Genomic DNA, 20,001 nt, shown 5'->3' with positions numbered 1-20,001 from the left:
TGCAGATTTGCAGATTTACAGATTATATGATTTTGGCAAATGACTCCATGTAAGTAACAAGAATGTCAATGCTCTGTGGAGTCACGGCGTTGTAGTTGGAAATACGGATACCGCCAACTGAGCGGTGGCCCTTGATGCCGTTAAGACGGAGCTCCTTAGCACCATCGAGGAACTTCTTTTCAAGTTCAGGAGAGGGGAGGGTAAAGACAATGTTCATGATACTACGGGCATCCTTGGCCACAGGTGCATTAAAGACTTGGGGGTACTTATCAATGACCTGGTAGACTTTATCAGCCTTAGACTCACTTTCTTCTTGTTGGGCCTTAAGACCACCCTTGTCGAGAACAGACTTAACACAGAGAGACAAGACATGGACACCAAAGATGGGGAGGGTATTATAAGTGGAATTGTTTTTGGCAAGGGTGGGCCAATCAAAAACAATGGGAGGAATGGGGAGGCCAAGGGCAACTTCTTCCTCATGGGGGAGACGAGAGAGAAGATCCTTACGAACAATGTAAACGGTAATTCCGGCAACACCAATATTTTTCTGAGCACCAGCAACAATGGCTGCAAATTTAGAGATGTCAATTTCGCGAGACAAAATATTGGAGGACATATCAGCCACAATGTCGACGCCTTGAGGGAGGTTTGCCGAGATGTCAGCTGGGAATTCGACACCGTTTACAGTTTCATTATCGCAATAGTAGACATAGGAGATGTCATTGGTAAATTGCCAAGTGGCTGAGTCTGGGATTGATCCGTATTTACCTGCAGATTGCTTTGAGTTTGCAGCAATATGGGTAGTAAAGCCAAGTCGTTTTGCTTCAGCAGCAGCCTTTTCACTCCATGAGCCCGTGACAAGGTAATTAGCAGTACCCTTTTTGCCTGTTTTTTTAGCGTAAGCGGCCGTTAAGTTATAAGCAACAGCTGCAAAGGCACCTGTACCACCACCTTGGGCAAAGAGAATTTCATGGGTATCTGGGATAGAATATGCTTGAGCCAGACGAGCCTTTGCAGTGTTGATGATATCAATTGCGTCAGCGGAACGGTGAGAGATTTCGCAGACACCAACATCGTTTGAAAGGTAGGTGATGAGATCTTGAGAGGCTTGTTTAACAACGGACTCAGGGAGAAGGGCTGGGCCAGCGCCAAAGTAGTGGGGGGGTTCTCTAGACATTTGATTGTAGTTGTGGTGATGTTAAAAGATTGTAGAAATGAAAAAAAAAAAAAAAAAAAAAAATTAAATAAAAAATTATTAACGATGGTTTTTTATTTTTTTTTATTTTTTTTTATTTATTTATTTATTTAATTTTTATTTTTATTTTTATTGATAATTTTAATTATTTTTATTTTATTTTTATTTTTTATATACAAAATCGGACTTTTTTTTTTATTTATTTTTTTTATTTTTGGTGACTCTAAAAAAAAAAAAAAAAAAAAAAATTTTTTCTTTTTTGGTGCGGTGACTGATTTGATTTATTACATTTAAATTAAAATTAAAATTGAAAATAAAATTTAACAAAAAAAATAAAATGCAATTGCACTTTTAATATCACGTGAAATAACATTTATAAGTGTGTGTGTGTGTGTGTGTATGTATGTGTTTGTTGATTTTAAATGAAATATTTGAATGGATTATAAAAATATGAAAATATGAAAATATGAAAATATTTAAAAGTCTAAATGTTGAAAACAAAAAAAATAAAATAAATTTAAAAGTAATTTAAATTTGTAATAATTTAGTTAGTTACTGGAAAAGAGTTAATTATAGTCTTAATGAAATTAATTATGAAGTTATACATACTTAAATAAGTATTACTTAAAAATAAGTATTAATTATTTAAGTATGAATAACTTCATATAACTTTTTTTTAAAAAAACTGTTAAAATTATATTTGATTATTCTTTTTTTTCTTATTATTAGTTTGTATATTTAAATAAACTCCTATCAAAACCACAGTTTGCTTTTCATTTGTTTATTTTTTTTTATAAAATTATACTCTTCATTAATATATAATTTTAATTAAAATAATTTTGGAAAAAGGAAAAAAAAAAATGCCATGGAAGTAATATATATATACAGTATATTGTTGAGACATATAGTTGAATTAAAGTCAAATAATGTTTCTTTTAAAAATGAGCCGCATTTCTTTATGTAGTAATATTTTCTTAAAGTGGGCTAAATGCCATCACAAGTCTAACGATAAGCATTTTTAAAATTTAGTCTTTTTAACTTAACTTATATTTAAATTTAATTTTGTTTATGTTAACCTAAGTTAAATAATATTTTTTTTAATTTAAAAGAAATCACATGGTTTGTTACATAACATATGACATTCACGTGATACCACCAATCACCGGCCACATAAAGCGAATTTTACATTTTAATTTTTTTTTATTTTTTATTTTTTATTTTTTATTTTTTATTTTTTAAAAAAAAACCCTCCAAAAATTAATCAAAAAGGCCTTCAAAAATAATCACAAAAAAAAAAAAATCAAAAAAAATTTAAATCACCACCACCACCATTAACACTAACAAATAAACCAACCAACCAACCAACCAACCAACCAACCAACACAAACACCAAACCCAAACCCAAATCACCCAATACACACACAACTTCACAATGGCTGGCCACGGACCCTCTACTGTTAACCACGATGCTGCTATCGAGAGATGGTATGCTATGCGCGAGAACCTTGCTGATAACTTCAAGTTCAACCGCAAGTCTGGTCGCTTTGTGTTTCTTGCCCTGGGACTTGTTCCTGCCATTATGTTCTACGGTGCTTACAAGTTTGCAGTAAGTTAAAAAAACAATATATATATATATATATAATAAAAACTAACAATTGTAGGGCCAACTCGACTTTACTGCTAAGCGACGAAACCAGTCCATCTGGAGAAACTAAATTTGCATTTTTCTTAAACTTTTTTTTTTCTTTTATAACTCAATAATATAAAATATAAATATACATAAAGTCCATTTTTTTTTCTTCTTCTTTTTTAAATTATTATTATAATTTATATATATATATATATATATAATTGTTTATATTCATTCATTCATTTTCCAATCTCTATCATTTCAATAACAATAACAAAAAAAATCTCTCCATGCCTTTTTTTTTTAATTTACTTTCTGTACCAAAGCCGTGTAATCTTTTGGTTACGCATCTTCTTTTGCAATTGGAAAACACCATACATGAGAGCCTCAGATGTTGGGGGGCAGCCTGGAACATAAACATCTACAGGCACAATGCGATCACAGCCACGAACAACACTGTAAGAATAGTGGTAGTAGCCACCACCATTGGCACAGGATCCCATGGAGATGACCCAACGAGGTTCAGGCATTTGATCGTAAACCTGTCTAAGCGCCGGCGCCATTTTGTTTGTGAGGGTACCTGCAACAATCATAATATCAGATTGACGTGGAGAAGCACGGAAAATGATACCGAGACGGTCCTGATCGTAACGGGGGGCAGAGACGTGCATCATTTCAACAGCACAGCATGCAAGACCAAAAGTAACAGGCCAGAAAGAACCTTGACGAGCCCAGTTGGCAATAGCATCGAGAGTAGTAAGGGCATAATCGACAACACTGGAGGGCTTTTGTTGAGAGGCCAGAGGGTAATCTGTAGGCAGAGAAGATGTGTGTTTTGCAAGCGAGGAGGCTGGGCGTGTAGTCAATGCGATAAGGGCTGGAGTAGCGGCAGCTCTAAGAGCAAGAGCTGATGGGGACGCCCGGGCAATAGGCGCAAGGGATCTTGAGAGCATTATTTATAAAGGTTGGGAGGTGGAGATTAGATATAAAGACCAAAAGATAAATTTGGTTATATTATATATAGGGGAGGGATAATAGAAGGAAGGAAGGTTTAGTAGGAGGTTTTTTAAAAGGGGAGAGAGAGGGAAAAAAAAAAAAGACCTCTCAGCGGTATGCCTTTTTTTTTTTTTTTTATTATTATTATTATTATTATTCTAGCCCAGCAACAACAACTACAACAACTACAACTTAAAAGAAAAAAAAAAAAAAGGCAAATCATATTTGGTAGGTGTTTGATTGGGCAGGTTTAGATCACATGATTATGGTTCACGAAGCAGTTATAAATATATATACTAGAAATAGAATCATTATGTAATATAACTAATATCATATAATTTAACATAAATTAACATAAATTAACATAAATTAACATAAATTAACATAAATTAAACTAATTATTAGTTAAAATTAAACTAATTTAAATTAAAAATTAGAATTTTTCACAACCACCAAAACATTCAAAATTAAAATTAAAATTAAAAATTCAATATTCAAATCAAAATTCAAATCAAATCAAATCAAATTAAATCAAAATTTAAATATAACAACAATAACAACAACAACAACAAGCTATGAATCAAGACCAACAATCATTCTTCGCTTCTTGGAGCAAAAAATTCTCTTATCTGGCAGGATCTATGTCCCCCCAGGAAGAAGAAGCTTTCAAAACTCAATTAGAACTTGAAAAAACCCAACGCGAGTGCACCCGATGTGAAGAATACAAGGCTTGGATGATGGCCTACTCTCCCTCAGTACGATTCATGATGGAACAAATTGCCCGAGTAGGTGGTAATATCTCTTCACAAAACATAGTTTGTGATGCATGTGATGAGTTTAAGAGTGGAGGGTTTCATCCAGAACTAGGTATTCTATTGTGTCAAAATAGATTCTATTCCAAGTGGCATTTAGAAGATACACTAACACATGAACTGGTCCATGCCTATGATCACTGCAAGTTTGATGTCGACTGGGCAAACCTACGCCACCATGCATGTTCCGAAATCCGTGCATCCAGTTTGTCTGGAGAGTGTCGTATGATGAACCAAATTGTTAAAAATAAAATCTTTAAGTTTTCTAAAGGTCATCAAGACTGTGTGCGCCGTAGAGCAACACTATCTGTTAGAAGCAATCCAGCGTGCAAAAGTGATGAAGAGGCAGCCAAAGTAGTAAATCAAGTGTTTGAATCGTGTTTCAACGATACCCGGCCATTTGAAGAGATTTACCGATGAAATTATTACTACTATCATTACCAGTACTATTACCATTATCATTATCATTACTACTACTACTATTACTTTTTCTTCTACTTTTTCTTCTACTTAAATACTTACTATACTACCTTAAAACGTCAGGTATAATGAGCACATGAGTGAAGGCCCTGTCATGATGCCCAGCCAGAAAATCACATTTCCCAGCACTTTTTTATCTCTGTAAATAGCAAAAAAAAAAAAATTAAAAATTAAAATAAAATGAAAAAGATTAGGTTTTTTTTTTCTTCATAACAATTTCATTTGAATCCTAGGATTTCTTTTTTTTTTTTTTTTTAAAAACTCACCTCAAGTAACGCGTGCGCGAAATGGCCACCAAAGGCAGCTGACACATTTGCAAACAAAGCAAATATCCTCGCAGTTTTTTAAAAATAACAAACATGACGAGCTCATGGATACACGAAGATAACAAAAAAGTGTATACTAAAAAAATTAGAAAAGTCAAAAAAAAAAAAAAAAAAAAAAAAAAAAAAAAAAGAAACTCACAAGTAGCAGTCCGTTTAGACACGTTAAATACAGAAATGGTGCTGTGGTAAACGTGCTGGAGTAAAAAAAGGTGCACAGGGGTGTTCCAGTCGCGCGCAAATTGGTCCCACGTCACGCAATTCCACCATGCACCATAAAAGCCGCGGTCTGCAAAACGTGTAAGTTCCGCGATTCCGTTAAGAATGGCATCCCAGATAATATAAAAAACAAGAAGAATCATGAGCACAAAGGGAGGAATTAGGTCAACCAGAATAGCAGGGTATCGCTGAACTTTCTCCATTGTTGAAAGCCCACGTAGAGATAAAGCCTCCATGGCAATGGGGTAAAGACTATTTTCAGCAACAATAATCATGAGCAGAAATACCCCAAAAGTGGCTAGGGTTTTCTCACCTACATACCCCCAACGGATAGAAGAGGTTCGTGGGTATGCCATACGATAAACAAGAGTGGGGAACATTGAAAACTCAAAATAGTTTTTGAGTGAAATGTTATCAGGGAAATTAGGTCCGTCTTGCTGGGTAAGTTCTTGTGCTATAAATGTTCTAAACTCGGCCAGGTCTTTTGTATCTTTGAGGGACAAGGTACTTGTGTCCTTTTTCAAAGCCGTATCAATGACTTTAACTTGGGTTAAGACTGACCAAAGGTAGCCATTGAAAAAGGCATATGAGTGCTGCTTCATTAGTAGCACGAGAGAATGAAGTAATAGGAAAACTCGAGCAATCCATGGGAATTGCATATACTCTGCGACCCACATGAAATAAAATAAAAAAATTGTTTGCCAGACCTATTAATGTTAAAGAAGTTTGAAAAAAAAAAATTTAAATAAAAGCATTTCTAACATACATTTTGGAGAATCCATCCAGTTTGTGTCCATGAAACAATTCCATGCTTTACAAGCAATTGAAGGCCTACTCCAAAGTAAGTTGCAATATACATTTGGAGGTCCACTAGGGCCACTTTAAGTAGATCCTTTTTAAGATAATTGATAATATGAGGACCCAAAAGTGTATGAGTACGTGCATAAGTATCTCTCATTGAGTTAAGTATAAGAAGTGCCACAATCATCCAAAAAAGTGTAAAAAATCCGGAAAACGGACCTGCAGAAGCTTCCAGAAGTGTAGCTTGTGGTTTAAATTCAATGGCTTTAAACCGGTGAGTACGTTTCGGAGCATTATAGAGCCGCCGGAAGTAGTCTTTGGAAATTAATTTCTGTGCTGGCTGGTTAAGAAAGGAACGGGTCGCGTGAATAAGTGCTGGAGGTGGAGACGCAGGGTCCGGTCCGGAGTCATAACCTGAAGATGAAGAAGATGGTGAAGATACTGTTGTTCTTTTAGACATGAGTTTTTAAATAAGTATAAGCAAAGATAAGGAGATGATGAATTAAGATGAACAAGTACAAAAAGAAGAAGAATAATAATAATAATAATAACAATAATAATAAGAAGAAAAATAGGAAGAAAAGAAGAAGAATAAAAGCCCTTTGTTTGTATTTTTTTATTATTTCATTTAAATTAATCCCTCTAATAATAATAATAAAGAAAAAAAAAATTTAAATCCATTCTAGGCTGTTTTGTCTTTTTTTTTTTGTTTCCAAAAGCCGTCGTCAGCCAACCCGTCTTTTGGTCTTATCGCGTGGCTCTAGTTGTGGTGGTGATATTATCTAAGTAATTATGTAATTATTTATTTTATATTTTATATATAAAATCTATTTAACCTTCACAATCAAAATATCTCAATTTTTAATTTTTTATATGGAATTTTTTTTTTCAAACACGTGAATGGCTTACAGTTTAATTTTTATTAAAATATGTTATAACTTCTGGAATATACACACAAAAATAACATAAATTTCACCAAAAAAAAAACATTCCCCTCTTTAAAATAATCGCCAGCCAACCATTCAGGCCAACTTTCTTTTAGCCTTTTAACCATCCAATAACCAAATGGCTCAACAACAACAACAACAACTCTCTTCAAGGTCTACAAAAGACCAAAAGACTGAAGATAAATCACTTCCTCCTACTCGTAAAATCTTTGATCCTACCATCCAATATGGTACTTTCCATTACGAATTTGGTGGCCCTCTTGGCGTCTCCTCTATGATGGTCTTTTTCCCCATCCTCATGTGGTACCTTTGGGCCTCTTACAAGTTTTATGACTGCCACCTCGCAACCCCTCGCCAGGGCCAATCTATATTAGAATTCCTCAAAGAACTTGCTCATCACGTCTACACTGATGCATACCCAACTCGCACCGCTTGGGCAATCATCTGGGGGTTCCTTCTCTTCCAGGCTGTCAACTACCTCACTCTTCCGGGTATCTGGACCGAAGGTCTCCCCATTCCGCAAAACAAAAACCGCGGTCTTAAGTACTATTGTAATGCTGTCTACTCGCTTTACTTTTCTACCATCGTCGCCCTTGCTCTTCACTTCTCAGGTATTTTCTCTCTTTCAACCATCATTGATCGCTTCGGCGAAATCATGTCGGTCGCAATCATCTCAGGATTCCTCATCTCAATTGCCGTTTTCGTCCGCGCTCTTATCGAGGGGAAACAAGTCCGTATGACTGGCAATTGGGCTTATGACTTCTTCATGGGTGCCCCCCTTTACCCCCGTGTTGGACCTCTTCTTGACCTTAAGATGTTTTTTGAAGTCCGTCTCCCCTGGTTCACCCTTTACTTTTTGGCCCTTGCTGCCTGCTTTAAACAGTATGATGAATATGGCTATGTTTCCTTCCAAATGCTCCACTGTTTCCTCGGTGCTTGGCTCTATGCAAATGCTTGCGCAAAGGGTGAGGAACTTATTATCCCCTCATGGGACATTTTTTATGAAAAGTTTGGCTTTATGCTTATTTTCTGGAACATTGCTGGTGTTCCTTATACATATTGCCATAACACTCTCTACCTTGTTTCCCATGACCCGGCCACTTACCAACACTCGGCTCTCTACAACACTTTTGTCTTGGTTCTTTTACTTGGTGCATACTACTTTTTCGATACAACAAATGGCCAAAAGAATGCCTTCCGCCAACAAATCGCTGGCACTTATAAGCCTCGTAATACTTTCCCCCGTCTACCCTACCTCGTTGTCAAGAACCCTCGTTACATCAAGTGCAAAAATGGCGGAACCCTACTGGCCGATGGCTGGTACAAATACGCCCGCAAGGCCCACTACACGGCTGACTTTCTCCAAAACCTTTCCTGGGCTCTCAACTGCGGCTCTGGCTCTTTCTTGCCCTACTTCTACCCGACTTTCTTCTTTTTTATGATTCTTCATCGTGCCCAACGTGACGAGGAAAAGTGTGCTCAGAAGTATGGTGAAGACTGGGTCGAATACAAGAAACAGTGTCCCTATGTCTTTATTCCAGGTGTATATTAACACTCTATAGATATTTAACATACCAAGTATATATATATATATATATATATATATATATAATATATAGCATAGTATATAATCTTATTACTATTACTATTACTTGCGACTTCCACGACGCTTTGCCTTGTCCCATACAGACTGGTTACCCTTGTTTTTCTTGGTGGCTGCTTCGTATGACCCGGTCCCCCAAGATTCACCAAACAATGCATCACCATCGTTTCTGCGGCCTCGTTTTTTGCCTGCCACTCCACGGTGTCGATCTTTTGTCTTTTCTGTAAGTCGCGTATAATTGTTTTCTTCATACTCGGTGATTTCCCGCTCCTTTCTGCGGTCCCGCTCGCTCCGAACACTACGTCCAGAATCCACAATGTTGGACCCAATAGAAGCTTCCAATGAAGGAGCCCCAGAAGTCTCCTGTAAATATTCCTCCAGCATCTCGTTTTTGCGCAGACGTGCCGCTGGCTTCCGTGGCCCGCCAACGGTTTCTGTTGATGGTAGTGTAGCTGAGATCTTGGGTGCTCTGTAAAACTTTTCCTTGGGCTCTTTTTCTTCCTCATCAACCTCCTCATCTTCCTCATCCTCATCTTCATCTTCTCTATCTTTCTTAGCTCCTCTTGTGGGTTTCTTACCAGCAAGTAAAGCCAATGGATTAGGCTTGAATGCCAATAAATCACCAGTATCTTGTTCTTCATTATCTTCATCTTCATTTTCATCCTCATCTTCATCTTGTTCTTCCTTCTCCTTTTTGGCCCGTACTTTTTCATAATTCCGCAGAGCCTTATCAATTTCATAAGCCACTCGACTCTCCAACCCTCTCAGTCCCTTTTCCAGAACCACTCTACCACCAATCGCTCCTTTAATAGCCTCCTTTCGTACCTTTACAGCCTCCTCTTGATTCCCAGAGCCTACTCGTGAAACAAGCTGTGCTGCAAGAACAAGTGCAGTGTCGTGCACGTACCCAAGAAGTGCCTCATTCTTGAGCGCAAGAAGTGACATGCCTGAGGCTGTGTCTAGATCAGTCAGCTGTTCTGTCAGCGTATCTAATGCTGTGGCTGTACTTTGTGAAGCTGCTAGAATGTCGTTCAGCAGATTGTCCATTGTAGTTGTTGTTGATGCTGTTGTTGTCGTTGGTTGATTTACTTAATTAATTAAGTCTGTCAGGATTTCTTTAGAGGATTTTTTTTTCTTTTATTTTCATTAATAAAAATTTTGATGCACGGCTTGACGTGCGGCTTATGGTTTAGGGTTTTAAAAAATTTTTTTTTCCCAGCAAGGAAAAGAATTTTTTTTTTTTTTTTTCTAAACTTCATTTTAATAATCATCACCAACATCACAGCCAGCATACCAACATGGTAAGTCAGTCCACTTTAAATACCTTTAAATACTATATATATATATATATAAAGAATCCCATCTAACTTTAATAATAGCCTCAAAACGAATATATTGAGCAACATATCAAGAAACACGGCAAGAGATTAGATGCCGAGGAGCGTGCGCGTAAGAAGCAGGCGCGTGAGGGTCACCGAGTAGCCAAGGAGGCTCAGACCCTGACGGGCCACCGTGCAAAGATGTTTGCAAAGAAGAGATACAGCGAGAAGGTCGCAATGAAGAAGAAGATTAAGCAGCACGAAGAGTCGAAGGTGGCCGGTCCCTCGACACCCAACCATGCCCAGGATGAGGCCATGCCTGCATATCTGCTTGAACGTCAGAACCAAAACACAGCTAAGGCTCTGTCAACTTCCATTAAGCAAAAGCGTCTGGAAAAGGCTGAGAAGTTTACCGTACCATTGCCTAAGGTTAAGGGTATCAGTGAGGAGGAAATGTTTAAGGTTATTAAGTCAGGTAAGCGCCGCAATAAGTCATGGAAGCGCATGATTACAAAACATACATTTGTGGGTGAGGGCTTCACCCGAAGACCCGTCAAGCTTGAGCGCATTATTCGACCTTCAGCTCTGCGTCAAAAGAAGGCCAACGTCACTCACCCAGAGCTTGGTGTTACTGTGTGTCTCCCCATTTTGTCTGTCAAGAAGAACCCCCAGAGTCCCATGTACACCCAGCTCGGTGTTCTCACTCGTGGTACCATTGTCGAGGTCAACGTTTCGGAGCTTGGGTTGGTCACGGCTGGTGGCAAGGTTGTTTGGGGTAAATATGCCCAGGTCACTAACGAGCCTGACCGTGATGGTTGTGTCAATGCTGTGTTGTTGGTTTAAATTTAATGACCTTTTTGATTGATTATTGATTCATTTTATATTATTATTATTATTATCATTATTATTATCATTATTATCTTTTTTTCATGTCTTTATGTAATTGTGCAGTTTAAACAGGATACCCTCAATGTCAAGTCCTAAATGGCCCAAGTGCAACTGCTCCGGCCTCCCATCCACCACTACTGCAACGCTATTGAGTGCATGACACCCCCCACCTAACGGGTCTCTTGCGCCCACTGCTGCAACAAGCTCTCCGTATGTATCCAGCACCAGCGTCAGCCCATCGTAGGGATTTGTTTGGGCCGTGACTTTTTCCGGACGGCAGTACCGGACAATGGCCACATGTTGTTGTAGCCATGGGTTGGCAGCGCACACTCGTAAGGTTTCTTGCACGTGAGGGTCTGGCCCGGGACCCACTAGAACTAAGGCAAGAACATGAGTTATGGGCCATTCTGTAAGAGGTTGAAGAAGAGATCCATAAGGACTTGGATGGACCAGGAAAAGTCCTGGGAAAGTAGCAGGTAGCGTGGTTGTGCGGCGGCGACGTGTTGCGGGTGGGTCTGCGCAGACTTTTTTGTCAGGTCTCTGCGGCTCGCAACAAGATCTTCTTTTTCTTGCAAGCATTTTTTTTTCTTATAAAACTGATGATCAGAATGGAATGGAATGTAATGGGAAAGCTTTTTTTTTTTTTTGAAAAATAAATATATATATATATATTTATATGTGAAATATGTGTGAAATATAAATATAAATATAAAACATCTACCTACATACCTCTTTGGTCTAGCCTTTTGGACCGTTGGATCCAAATTTTATATAAAACATTCTGGTCCGTCTATTCATCTCACCTCCCCTCCTCCCACCCCACCCCACCTCACCTCACCTGCTGATTTTATGCGGGCCGAGAATAGTCTAGCAGAGACCACGACAGCTGATCCAGCGTCCGTGCAGAAAGTGCTTTATGCTTATTGTGTCCTGAGACAACCCCACTATTCCCTACTGCTGCTGCTATTCCTGATTGCAGTGCACCGTCATTCATCGCTGTTGCTGTTGCTGCTGTAGCTGTTGCTGCTGTAGCTGTTGCTGCCACCGCCGCTGCTTCCTGTTCCTCCTTTTTTTCTTCCGTCAACAACCGCCGAAATCTTGTCGACAAACTAGCAATGCGATCTCTAATTTCGTCATTTGATTCCCGTAATTTGCCAATCTCCTCTCGCTTGGCCGCAATCTGCTGCTCCAACAATTCTAATAGCGACTCCCTCGATTGGTGCGGCCGGTACTCGTTCAGCAGGTGGTGCACATTGATTAGTACTATCCGCATATCTTCCACAAGCGCAGGGAATCCCTCTGGTTGTACCGACATGACCCCGGCAAGCTCCACAAATTTCACCAGCAGCGTTGCAACTAATTTCTTGAGTTCCTGCGCCCGTCGTGGCACTACTCTGGTTGTATCCTGTGCTAAGCTATTCGACTCTTGAGATTTATCATTGCCATCATCATTGTCTGAATATAACTGTGCTATCCCTACATCCTTTAGCGACATGAGCTTGTTATCAGTCTGCCACACGTTCCCAAAACTTCGGTATGCTCCGGGCGACTCTGGCGGCGCAGGTGGCTCTAGAAGTGTGAGTGGGAACTCTACAGGCGTTCCCTTGGATGCAGCATCTCTTTTTTTAGTGACGTTTTCGTTTGTAAAGAATTTATAGTATGCTGGAGGCGGCGGCACCGTGGCCGACAGCTCGTTTTGTGGGGGGTCCGACATGGAGTTTTTGGGTGATGTTTTTTTTTTTTTTTTTGCTGTGCCTGAAAAAATAAAGATGACCAGGAGGGGCTTTTTTTTTTTTAATTTTGTTGTTGTTGTTGTTGAAATAAATGAAAAATGAAAGTTATCATATTATTTTTTATTACCAGGTAACATTATAATAATAAGTTATAGTTTACATACCGGGTAACATAAATATTCTTAAATCTTCACCATTCCTTAATATACTGAAGATTTTCGCCAGCACACCACAAATTTTTTTTTTTTTTTTTCTTCACCACCACCTTTAAAAAAAATCAAAACAAACTCATCGCCACCAAAACTTTCCCTCAAAACAAAAGTTCAGTGCAGCTTTCTATCAACCTTTGTTTGACCCAATCCAATCTCCTATTAGACTTTCCTTCTTTCACAATGCATTCACGGACCCGGCCCACGTCCGAGATCTACGTCCAGAGTCCACTTCGCTTCTCGGACGCAGATACGGGCCACCGCCCTAACGCGCTGCTCGCAAACTCGGCCCTCCAGCACCCCATTGGTGACCCTGGTGAGTACGGCTCTAATGGATCCGGACTCAATGGCCTTACCGGTGGTGGTGCTCCTTCTGCAGCGGCTGTGGGCACTGGTGGCTCCAGTATTATTGGTCCGGTGCCTCTTTTTTCTCAAGTTCAGCAACAGCAACAGCATCAACATCAACATCAACATCAGCATCCACACCAACATCAACATCAACATCAACAACAACAACATTTACTGGCTCCTCAACCAGATCGCGTGACAGACCAATGGATCGCAGACTTGGAACTTTACCAAAAGACTTTAGACGAAATGGCATCAGTCAGTATTGACGAGGAATTCAAAGATGAGCTTTCGGCAGTCCAGCAATGGTTCTCCATAATCTCCGAGGGTGAACGTACTGCCGCGCTTTACGCGCTCCTGGCTCAATCCAACCAGGTCCAAGTTCGTTTCTTCATTACATTTCTTCAAAACATGGCTAAAAATGATACACTCTCTGGGGTTCTTTCTCCATCAATCCCAGACTTTGCATCTCAACAGCACTTTACTCAACAACAACAACAACAACAACAACAACAACAACAACAACAACAACAACAACAGCAGCAGCCACTACCGCCATCTTCTTCATCTTCATCGTCAACAGCAAATTCTTCCTTTCACCCTCATCATCAGCACCATCACTCTCTTAATGCACCTTTCCCAAGCAAGTACCAGGTGGCCTCGGATTATCGCTCAAATCGATTCTCATCCCCACCAATCCCACTTCAGGATAACTCGCTTTCTCAGCAATTCCAAAATACGCTTCCACATCATAAGCACTCGTACTCACAAACCTTGTCGAGTAATAGCAACATTAACAATAGTAATAATACCTCTACGGTGGCTTCCGCTGTTGCAGTAGCCACAGGTACCTCCTCATCCTCCTATTCCCTACCCCCAGATCTGATATCTTCCATGGGTCCATCCCATTACCAGCAAATTAAACACCCCATAACCACCGCAGCTCCTGTGGCCATTAGAAATACCCCCTGGGCCACTACTCGTGAGGAAATCAACCGCCCCAAGTCTGCAGACGTAACCATGACTCGACTGGGCTTTCAAAATAACAACATTAACAACAACATTACCAACAATAACAACCATAATAAAAACAATATTAATACCTCTCGGTCACGACTCAATGCATCGTCGTCTCCTACAGGGTCTCCTGAAGAGGAATCATGGCTAGACGCCGATTCAAAGCAATTAAGGAAACCTCAACGTTCAGGATCATCACAATTCGATGACGACAAGAAGGCTCCTACTCCTCGCCGTAAAGACGAAGCAACGTTTGTGCGACCTATCCCATTGCACCCGGATGAACAGTCTCAGTCTCAACAACAGCAGTCAGGCACTACTACTTCGAGCGTTGCTGCTTCTCCATCCCCAACCCCAACTTTATACAAGTTTCCCAAGGATGATAAGGACGCTGCAGCGCAGCCGTCATCTTCATCTACTTTGACTACTACTTCTTCCTCCACTACAGGAATTCCAGCCTCGGCATCTCCTGGGCCACCAGCGGGCTCAGCTTCGCCTGAAAAGTCCAACGAGGCGTACCTGCACCTAGCTCTTCTTGAAGACATTAATGCATGGCTTAAGGCATTGCGATTGCACAAGTACAAGGATGCTCTTGGCGATCTGCATTGGCGTGAGCTTATTATGTTGACGGACGAAGACCTGATTAATCGTGGTGTGCAGGCGCTGGGAGCACGCCGCAAGATGCTCAAGGTGTTTGAGACTATCAAGCAGGCTGAGTCTGCAGGCACTCTTTCGTAGAAGACGAAGAGGAAGAAGGGGAAGAAGAAGAAGAAGAATAATAATAATAGTAAGGTATAAGAATGAAGGACAAGAATGAATGAAAGAAAGAGATAAATAAATAAATAAATAAAGAACGAAAGTAAGTAAGAGAAAAAATAAATAAAAAGATACAATATAAATTGTTTTTTTTTTAAAAATTAGAAGTATATATACAAAGAAACAAAAAAAAAAGAGGAATAATAAGAAAAAGAAACAATTAATGGCCACCACAACGACTGCCGAGATTTGTTGGAGCACGTTTTGATTTGCCAGTGATTGGTTTTTGGGGTGTAATTTTGGGTTCTTTTACCGTATCATTATACCCGAGTTCTGTTTCCTTATGGATCTTGAGGTGATACTTATTTGGGTCTGCCGAGTCCTGAACTCCCTGGACCACGTTTTGGCGCAGAATGATATTGACATCTTTAGCAAGTTGTAGCTTCTCTGCAATTTCTTCAGGTTCTGAGAGTGATTTATCTGAATGGAAGCGTGTACGAATTTCAGCGAGTGCTGCAGTGAGTCGTGGGACGTCATCTGGAGAGAAAGGAAGAAAGTGTTAGAATATGAGTATATATATAATAAATAAGAAAGAGAGAAAGAGAAAATACGTACTGGCAAAAAGATATTTGCATGAACGAAGAAGGTTGCGGTAAGATTGAAGAACAGCGGCTGGCTGTGACATTTTAGAATGAGACGTAGAATAAAATGAGGTAAGATGAGGTGGTCAAATGGTTAACAATAGATGAACTTTTTTTTTGAGACTTTTGAAAGAGGCAGAGAGTGAGAGAGAGAGAGAGAGGAGACAAATTGAATTTTTTTTTTTCAGTGTGTGTGTATATATAAATGGGTTAGGGTATGTTAATGGAGGTTTAATGAATTTTTTTTAAGAGAAACTTATCAATTTAAAATTAAGATATTAATAAAGCTTTTGTCACAAACAAATTTTTTTATAAACAAATAATTAAATATTTAATTATTTTTTTAAAAAAAACATTTTTTTTTATTCAAGGGTTATAGAATTATATAACATCAGCATCTGCGCTATCCTTCTTGTCCATACTATATATCTTTTCATTTTAATAATAAACTTTCAATTTGGGCTTCAACATTGCATCTGCAACAGCCCGAAAATAAGTCCTGATGCCAGCTTACGAGGAACAGGGGGTTAAAAATAACCAAACTTTCCCAACTTATCTCCACAAAAATCATTCTATAAATGTCACGTGATTACATATTTTATATTTACTTACTTTTAAATATTCTAAAATATTTTAAAATATTTACATTTTTAAGTTATTCCTTGTGGCCCAATGGCAAGGCGTTCGCCTACGATCATGAATGGTTACATAGCGAAAGATTCCAGGTTCGACCCCTGGCAGGGAAGCTTTAACTTTTTTGATATATATATATATTTTTTTTTAATTTGTTAAATATTTTTATATTTTAATTTATTTTTATTTTTTTAGTTAAATATTTAGTATATATATATATATCGCCAAGAAATATTGGAGAGAGGAAGAGATTTTTTAGTATTTTGTTAATATTTTTATTTTTATTTTTTTATTATTATTTAAATTACAGTGCTTTTTAGCTTGGCATAAGGGGTCTTTTTTAACTTTACTTTTACCTTAAATACATTCACATTCATTCGATTAAGCTTTGATATGATATTATATATATATATATATATATATATATATATATATAAGGAATACTTTTAATAATAAACTTCTTCTTATTTATCTATTTATCTATTTATCTATTTATTTATCTATTTATTTATCTATTTATATCTAATCAATCAAACAATCTTATCAAATTTAAAAGTACATCTAAAGAATTATTAGTTTGTAAATAGATAATTTTTTTACAATTCCTTTGTTAGTTTTTAATTAATACTTTAAGCTCGTATTTAAATAGATATATATATATATATATATTGATCCATTCCAGCTAAGGTTTCGCTTAAATCTTTATTTATTTATATTTTGATAACCTAATTCAAGAAATAAGTTTTTGCTAAATATTTTCATTTAAGTATCTTGCCAAGTTCTTTCTTTCTTTTTTTTTTTTTTTTTTTTTCTGTATAACGAAGAACCATAATGAGTTATATATATTAAAGATTTATGCATAAAATAAAGAGAAGATATATATAGTAAATATAGTAGATAATGTAATTATAAAAAAAAATTAACACTTAAACAAAAAGTAGTTTAAATTTTATATATATACAAAAAACATTATAATGTTTATGATAGACTTAAATGAAAATTTCATTCATTTTTAATAAACAAAATCTACTATAAATATATATAAATTTAAAATCAATTTGAATTAAAATATATTTTATTTATATATATAAATAAAATAAATCTTTTCAAATATCTCTAATTTAATCCCTATCATATCACGTTAATTTGCCAAACTATCTAAATATTTAAAATATTTAAAATATTTAAAATATTTAAAATATCCAAATTAACCAAAACCGCCAAGCTCCCACCCACTGCAAAATAATAAAAAAATAAAAATAAAACTTCTAAAATATCAATTTATCGATATGCTCAAATATCTTTTAGGATAAGTCTTTGGATAAAAAAAAGCCTCCCTCCTTTTTCACTTTAAGAATATTAATGATTATGATAATGTTCTATTTTATTTTTTATTGCTCATTGCTCATTGCTCATTGCTCATTGCTCATTGCTCATTGATATATTTATAATCAATCTCATCAAAGAATATATAATCCTTTAAATCCCCACTTTTTTTTTCTTTCTTTCTTTTTTTCATACTACTTCCCATTCAAATAATAATGTTCTCCTATTTCAACATCTTTCATTTCATTTCCCTTGCTGCTCTCATTGTCACTGTCTTTGCAATCTCTGAAGAAATGGTCTTGAACTCTCCAGACCATCCTTCACTCGACTCGCCACTTCTTGAGAAAAGATTTTCATATAGATTTTCAATATCATCAGCTTCAGTAAATTCACAGAACTACAACAAAGTGCAATTCTATGACACCCCTTACATATCTAATCTAGTTTCTTCTCTTAGCTCCGCATACACAACTCCACCGACAACTTTTCAGATTGAAAGCACCCTTAAAAGCTTCTCCAATTCTTTACCTTCAGTTTTGTCAGAAAAAGTAGAGAAATCAGCTAAAATTATGGCTAATGATAATTCCATCACAGATAAATTTAAATTCAAGATTCTAAATGATGATATTAGCCAAGGTGACACGATCCAGGTCACAGACTCTGAAGGAAGCTCAGAGAATACAGTCACATTTACTTATGAAGAAATCATGGAGTATAGAAAACAATGGCGTTCAATCCTGGCTAAAATTGCGTCTTCCGGTTCGACCTCTACTTCTAGGATTTCAACTTCAACCATTCCTTCACGTACTTTAACTTCAACCTCTACACCAAGGGCTTCAACATCGTCAACATATTTAAGAACCGAGGAGCAAAATATTTCTGATAAATCGGGCAATGGAGCTATTGGAAATGCAATTCAAAGATCTTCGATTTGGACTGGCATTTTTGGTTTTCTTTTGTTGTATATTTAAGTAATATTTAATAAATCTAAACCCTTTTTTCTTTTATATATATATATTGAAAAGTAGGTACAATTTCAATTGTTAATGATTTTAATTAATGGGAATATTGCTTTAAAGATGTTTGGATCCAATATAAGGTTAGGGTTAAATATTAATATTTTTTTTTTTTTTTTTAGAAATCATCAAAAAAACCAATTTGATTAAAAAAATCACTTAATTTAGTAAAAAGGTTTATAATCCATTCAATATATATACCAAGGTTTTAATTTTTTTTACTTTTTCAGTTTAAAAAAAGTGGAAAAAACAAGACCATTTATTTCATTTAAAGAGCACTGTTTGAAATCAACTTTCTAAATAAATGTTTTAGGGTTAGGGTTGATATTTGAAGTTTAATTATTACATAATTGATTAATAAAAAGTGATGGGGGTAGAAGAAGCATCACCACCACTTCTCTTCCAACACATTCTTTCTTCCTAATATACCCAATTATTATAATACCATAACGCGTAGATTCACCCCCTTGGGAAAATTGAATTTTTTTTGTCTTTCTTCAATACCAAATTTTTACATGTGTCTTCCCCACTAGTCACATCCCATAGCACTGCTGTTGAACTATGTAACTTCAACCAAGATATATATATATGTATATCATCATCATCATTATCATTCTACTGCCCATTTTCGACGTTATACTGTTTAGGGGTAATTACAAAAGTGTGTCTAACAAAAGTTGAATATGTAGCCACTACATTGCTACTCATAATGATAAATATATACTTAAATGACTCAAATTTTATAAGAATATCACAACCTACAATCACAATTACAGTTACCACCTCTCAAAGTATAATGAACACTCGAATACCATCATTCTGAATGCTCAGAAAAAAAACTTTGTTTGGATTATTATTCAAAGTAGAAAGTGTTGGCACTATTGCAACTCTCAATTTATTCATCATTGAATTCTAATTAGATGCGCAGAAATAGACAGTGACAGCAATGGGATGAATGACCTGGTGACTTTTCTTAAATTTTTTTTTTTTTTTTGAGCTTCGCACTGTAAATATGTGGCTGGATATTTTAATAAATAGGCTTTTTGGATTGGAATTTAAAATATTTAGTAGTTATACGGTGGTTCATACCCTGACCAAGAAGCTAGTTG

The 20,001-nt window shown here is 36.9% G+C and overlaps 13 protein-coding genes across 13 annotated transcripts; 6 read left to right on the top strand and 7 right to left on the bottom strand.

Moving 5' to 3' along the window:
* Nucleotides 1-22: 22 nt before the first annotated feature.
* On the bottom strand, nucleotides 23-1,177 carry SAPINGB_P002439 (uncharacterized protein; the record flags this gene model as incomplete). The annotated part of the gene is made up of 1 exon (XM_031997158.1): nucleotides 23-1,177. The coding sequence occupies one exon, from the start codon at nucleotides 1,175-1,177 to the stop codon at nucleotides 23-25; it is 1,155 nt and encodes a 384-aa protein (XP_031853049.1).
* A 1,450-nt stretch (nucleotides 1,178-2,627) lies between these two features.
* On the top strand, nucleotides 2,628-2,910 carry SAPINGB_P002438 (uncharacterized protein; the record flags this gene model as incomplete). Its single annotated transcript, XM_031997157.1, has 2 exons — nucleotides 2,628-2,801; nucleotides 2,857-2,910. 2 exons carry the CDS (start codon nucleotides 2,628-2,630, stop codon nucleotides 2,908-2,910), a joined length of 228 nt encoding a protein of 75 aa, XP_031853048.1.
* Nucleotides 2,911-3,133: 223 nt separating this feature from the next.
* On the bottom strand, nucleotides 3,134-3,778 carry SAPINGB_P002437 (uncharacterized protein; the record flags this gene model as incomplete). The annotated part of the gene is made up of 1 exon (XM_031997156.1): nucleotides 3,134-3,778. The coding sequence occupies one exon, from the start codon at nucleotides 3,776-3,778 to the stop codon at nucleotides 3,134-3,136; it is 645 nt and encodes a 214-aa protein (XP_031853047.1).
* Nucleotides 3,779-4,396: 618 nt separating this feature from the next.
* SAPINGB_P002436 (uncharacterized protein) lies at nucleotides 4,397-5,053 on the top strand (the record flags this gene model as incomplete). Its single annotated transcript, XM_031997155.1, has 1 exon — nucleotides 4,397-5,053. One exon carries the CDS (start codon nucleotides 4,397-4,399, stop codon nucleotides 5,051-5,053), a length of 657 nt encoding a protein of 218 aa, XP_031853046.1.
* Nucleotides 5,054-5,164: 111 nt separating this feature from the next.
* SAPINGB_P002435 (uncharacterized protein) lies at nucleotides 5,165-6,916 on the bottom strand (the record flags this gene model as incomplete). Its single annotated transcript, XM_031997154.1, has 4 exons — nucleotides 5,165-5,252; nucleotides 5,380-5,515; nucleotides 5,579-6,362; nucleotides 6,422-6,916. The coding sequence occupies 4 exons, from the start codon at nucleotides 6,914-6,916 to the stop codon at nucleotides 5,165-5,167; spliced, it is 1,503 nt and encodes a 500-aa protein (XP_031853045.1).
* Nucleotides 6,917-7,521: 605 nt separating this feature from the next.
* On the top strand, nucleotides 7,522-8,955 carry SAPINGB_P002434 (uncharacterized protein; the record flags this gene model as incomplete). The annotated part of the gene is made up of 1 exon (XM_031997153.1): nucleotides 7,522-8,955. The coding sequence occupies one exon, from the start codon at nucleotides 7,522-7,524 to the stop codon at nucleotides 8,953-8,955; it is 1,434 nt and encodes a 477-aa protein (XP_031853044.1).
* Nucleotides 8,956-9,051: 96 nt separating this feature from the next.
* On the bottom strand, nucleotides 9,052-10,053 carry SAPINGB_P002433 (uncharacterized protein; the record flags this gene model as incomplete). Its single annotated transcript, XM_031997152.1, has 1 exon — nucleotides 9,052-10,053. The coding sequence occupies one exon, from the start codon at nucleotides 10,051-10,053 to the stop codon at nucleotides 9,052-9,054; it is 1,002 nt and encodes a 333-aa protein (XP_031853043.1).
* A 251-nt stretch (nucleotides 10,054-10,304) lies between these two features.
* SAPINGB_P002432 (uncharacterized protein) lies at nucleotides 10,305-11,168 on the top strand (the record flags this gene model as incomplete). The annotated part of the gene is made up of 2 exons (XM_031997151.1): nucleotides 10,305-10,307; nucleotides 10,386-11,168. The coding sequence occupies 2 exons, from the start codon at nucleotides 10,305-10,307 to the stop codon at nucleotides 11,166-11,168; spliced, it is 786 nt and encodes a 261-aa protein (XP_031853042.1).
* An 84-nt stretch (nucleotides 11,169-11,252) lies between these two features.
* Nucleotides 11,253-11,792, bottom strand: SAPINGB_P002431 (uncharacterized protein; the record flags this gene model as incomplete). Its single annotated transcript, XM_031997150.1, has 1 exon — nucleotides 11,253-11,792. One exon carries the CDS (start codon nucleotides 11,790-11,792, stop codon nucleotides 11,253-11,255), a length of 540 nt encoding a protein of 179 aa, XP_031853041.1.
* A 268-nt stretch (nucleotides 11,793-12,060) lies between these two features.
* On the bottom strand, nucleotides 12,061-12,927 carry SAPINGB_P002430 (uncharacterized protein; the record flags this gene model as incomplete). Its single annotated transcript, XM_031997149.1, has 1 exon — nucleotides 12,061-12,927. One exon carries the CDS (start codon nucleotides 12,925-12,927, stop codon nucleotides 12,061-12,063), a length of 867 nt encoding a protein of 288 aa, XP_031853040.1.
* Nucleotides 12,928-13,338: 411 nt separating this feature from the next.
* On the top strand, nucleotides 13,339-15,258 carry SAPINGB_P002429 (uncharacterized protein; the record flags this gene model as incomplete). Its single annotated transcript, XM_031997148.1, has 1 exon — nucleotides 13,339-15,258. One exon carries the CDS (start codon nucleotides 13,339-13,341, stop codon nucleotides 15,256-15,258), a length of 1,920 nt encoding a protein of 639 aa, XP_031853039.1.
* A 238-nt stretch (nucleotides 15,259-15,496) lies between these two features.
* Nucleotides 15,497-15,961, bottom strand: SAPINGB_P002428 (uncharacterized protein; the record flags this gene model as incomplete). The annotated part of the gene is made up of 2 exons (XM_031997147.1): nucleotides 15,497-15,813; nucleotides 15,892-15,961. The coding sequence occupies 2 exons, from the start codon at nucleotides 15,959-15,961 to the stop codon at nucleotides 15,497-15,499; spliced, it is 387 nt and encodes a 128-aa protein (XP_031853038.1).
* Nucleotides 15,962-18,091: 2,130 nt separating this feature from the next.
* On the top strand, nucleotides 18,092-18,847 carry SAPINGB_P002427 (uncharacterized protein; the record flags this gene model as incomplete). The annotated part of the gene is made up of 1 exon (XM_031997146.1): nucleotides 18,092-18,847. The coding sequence occupies one exon, from the start codon at nucleotides 18,092-18,094 to the stop codon at nucleotides 18,845-18,847; it is 756 nt and encodes a 251-aa protein (XP_031853037.1).
* Nucleotides 18,848-20,001: the final 1,154 nt, after the last annotated feature.

Source organism: Magnusiomyces paraingens, assembly GCF_902498895.1.
Source record: "Magnusiomyces paraingens strain CBS 517.90 genome assembly, contig: contig2, whole genome shotgun sequence".
Classification (NCBI taxonomy): Eukaryota; Fungi; Ascomycota; class Dipodascomycetes; order Dipodascales; family Dipodascaceae; genus Magnusiomyces; species Magnusiomyces paraingens.
This window is presented reverse-complemented; position numbering and strand designations above follow the sequence as displayed.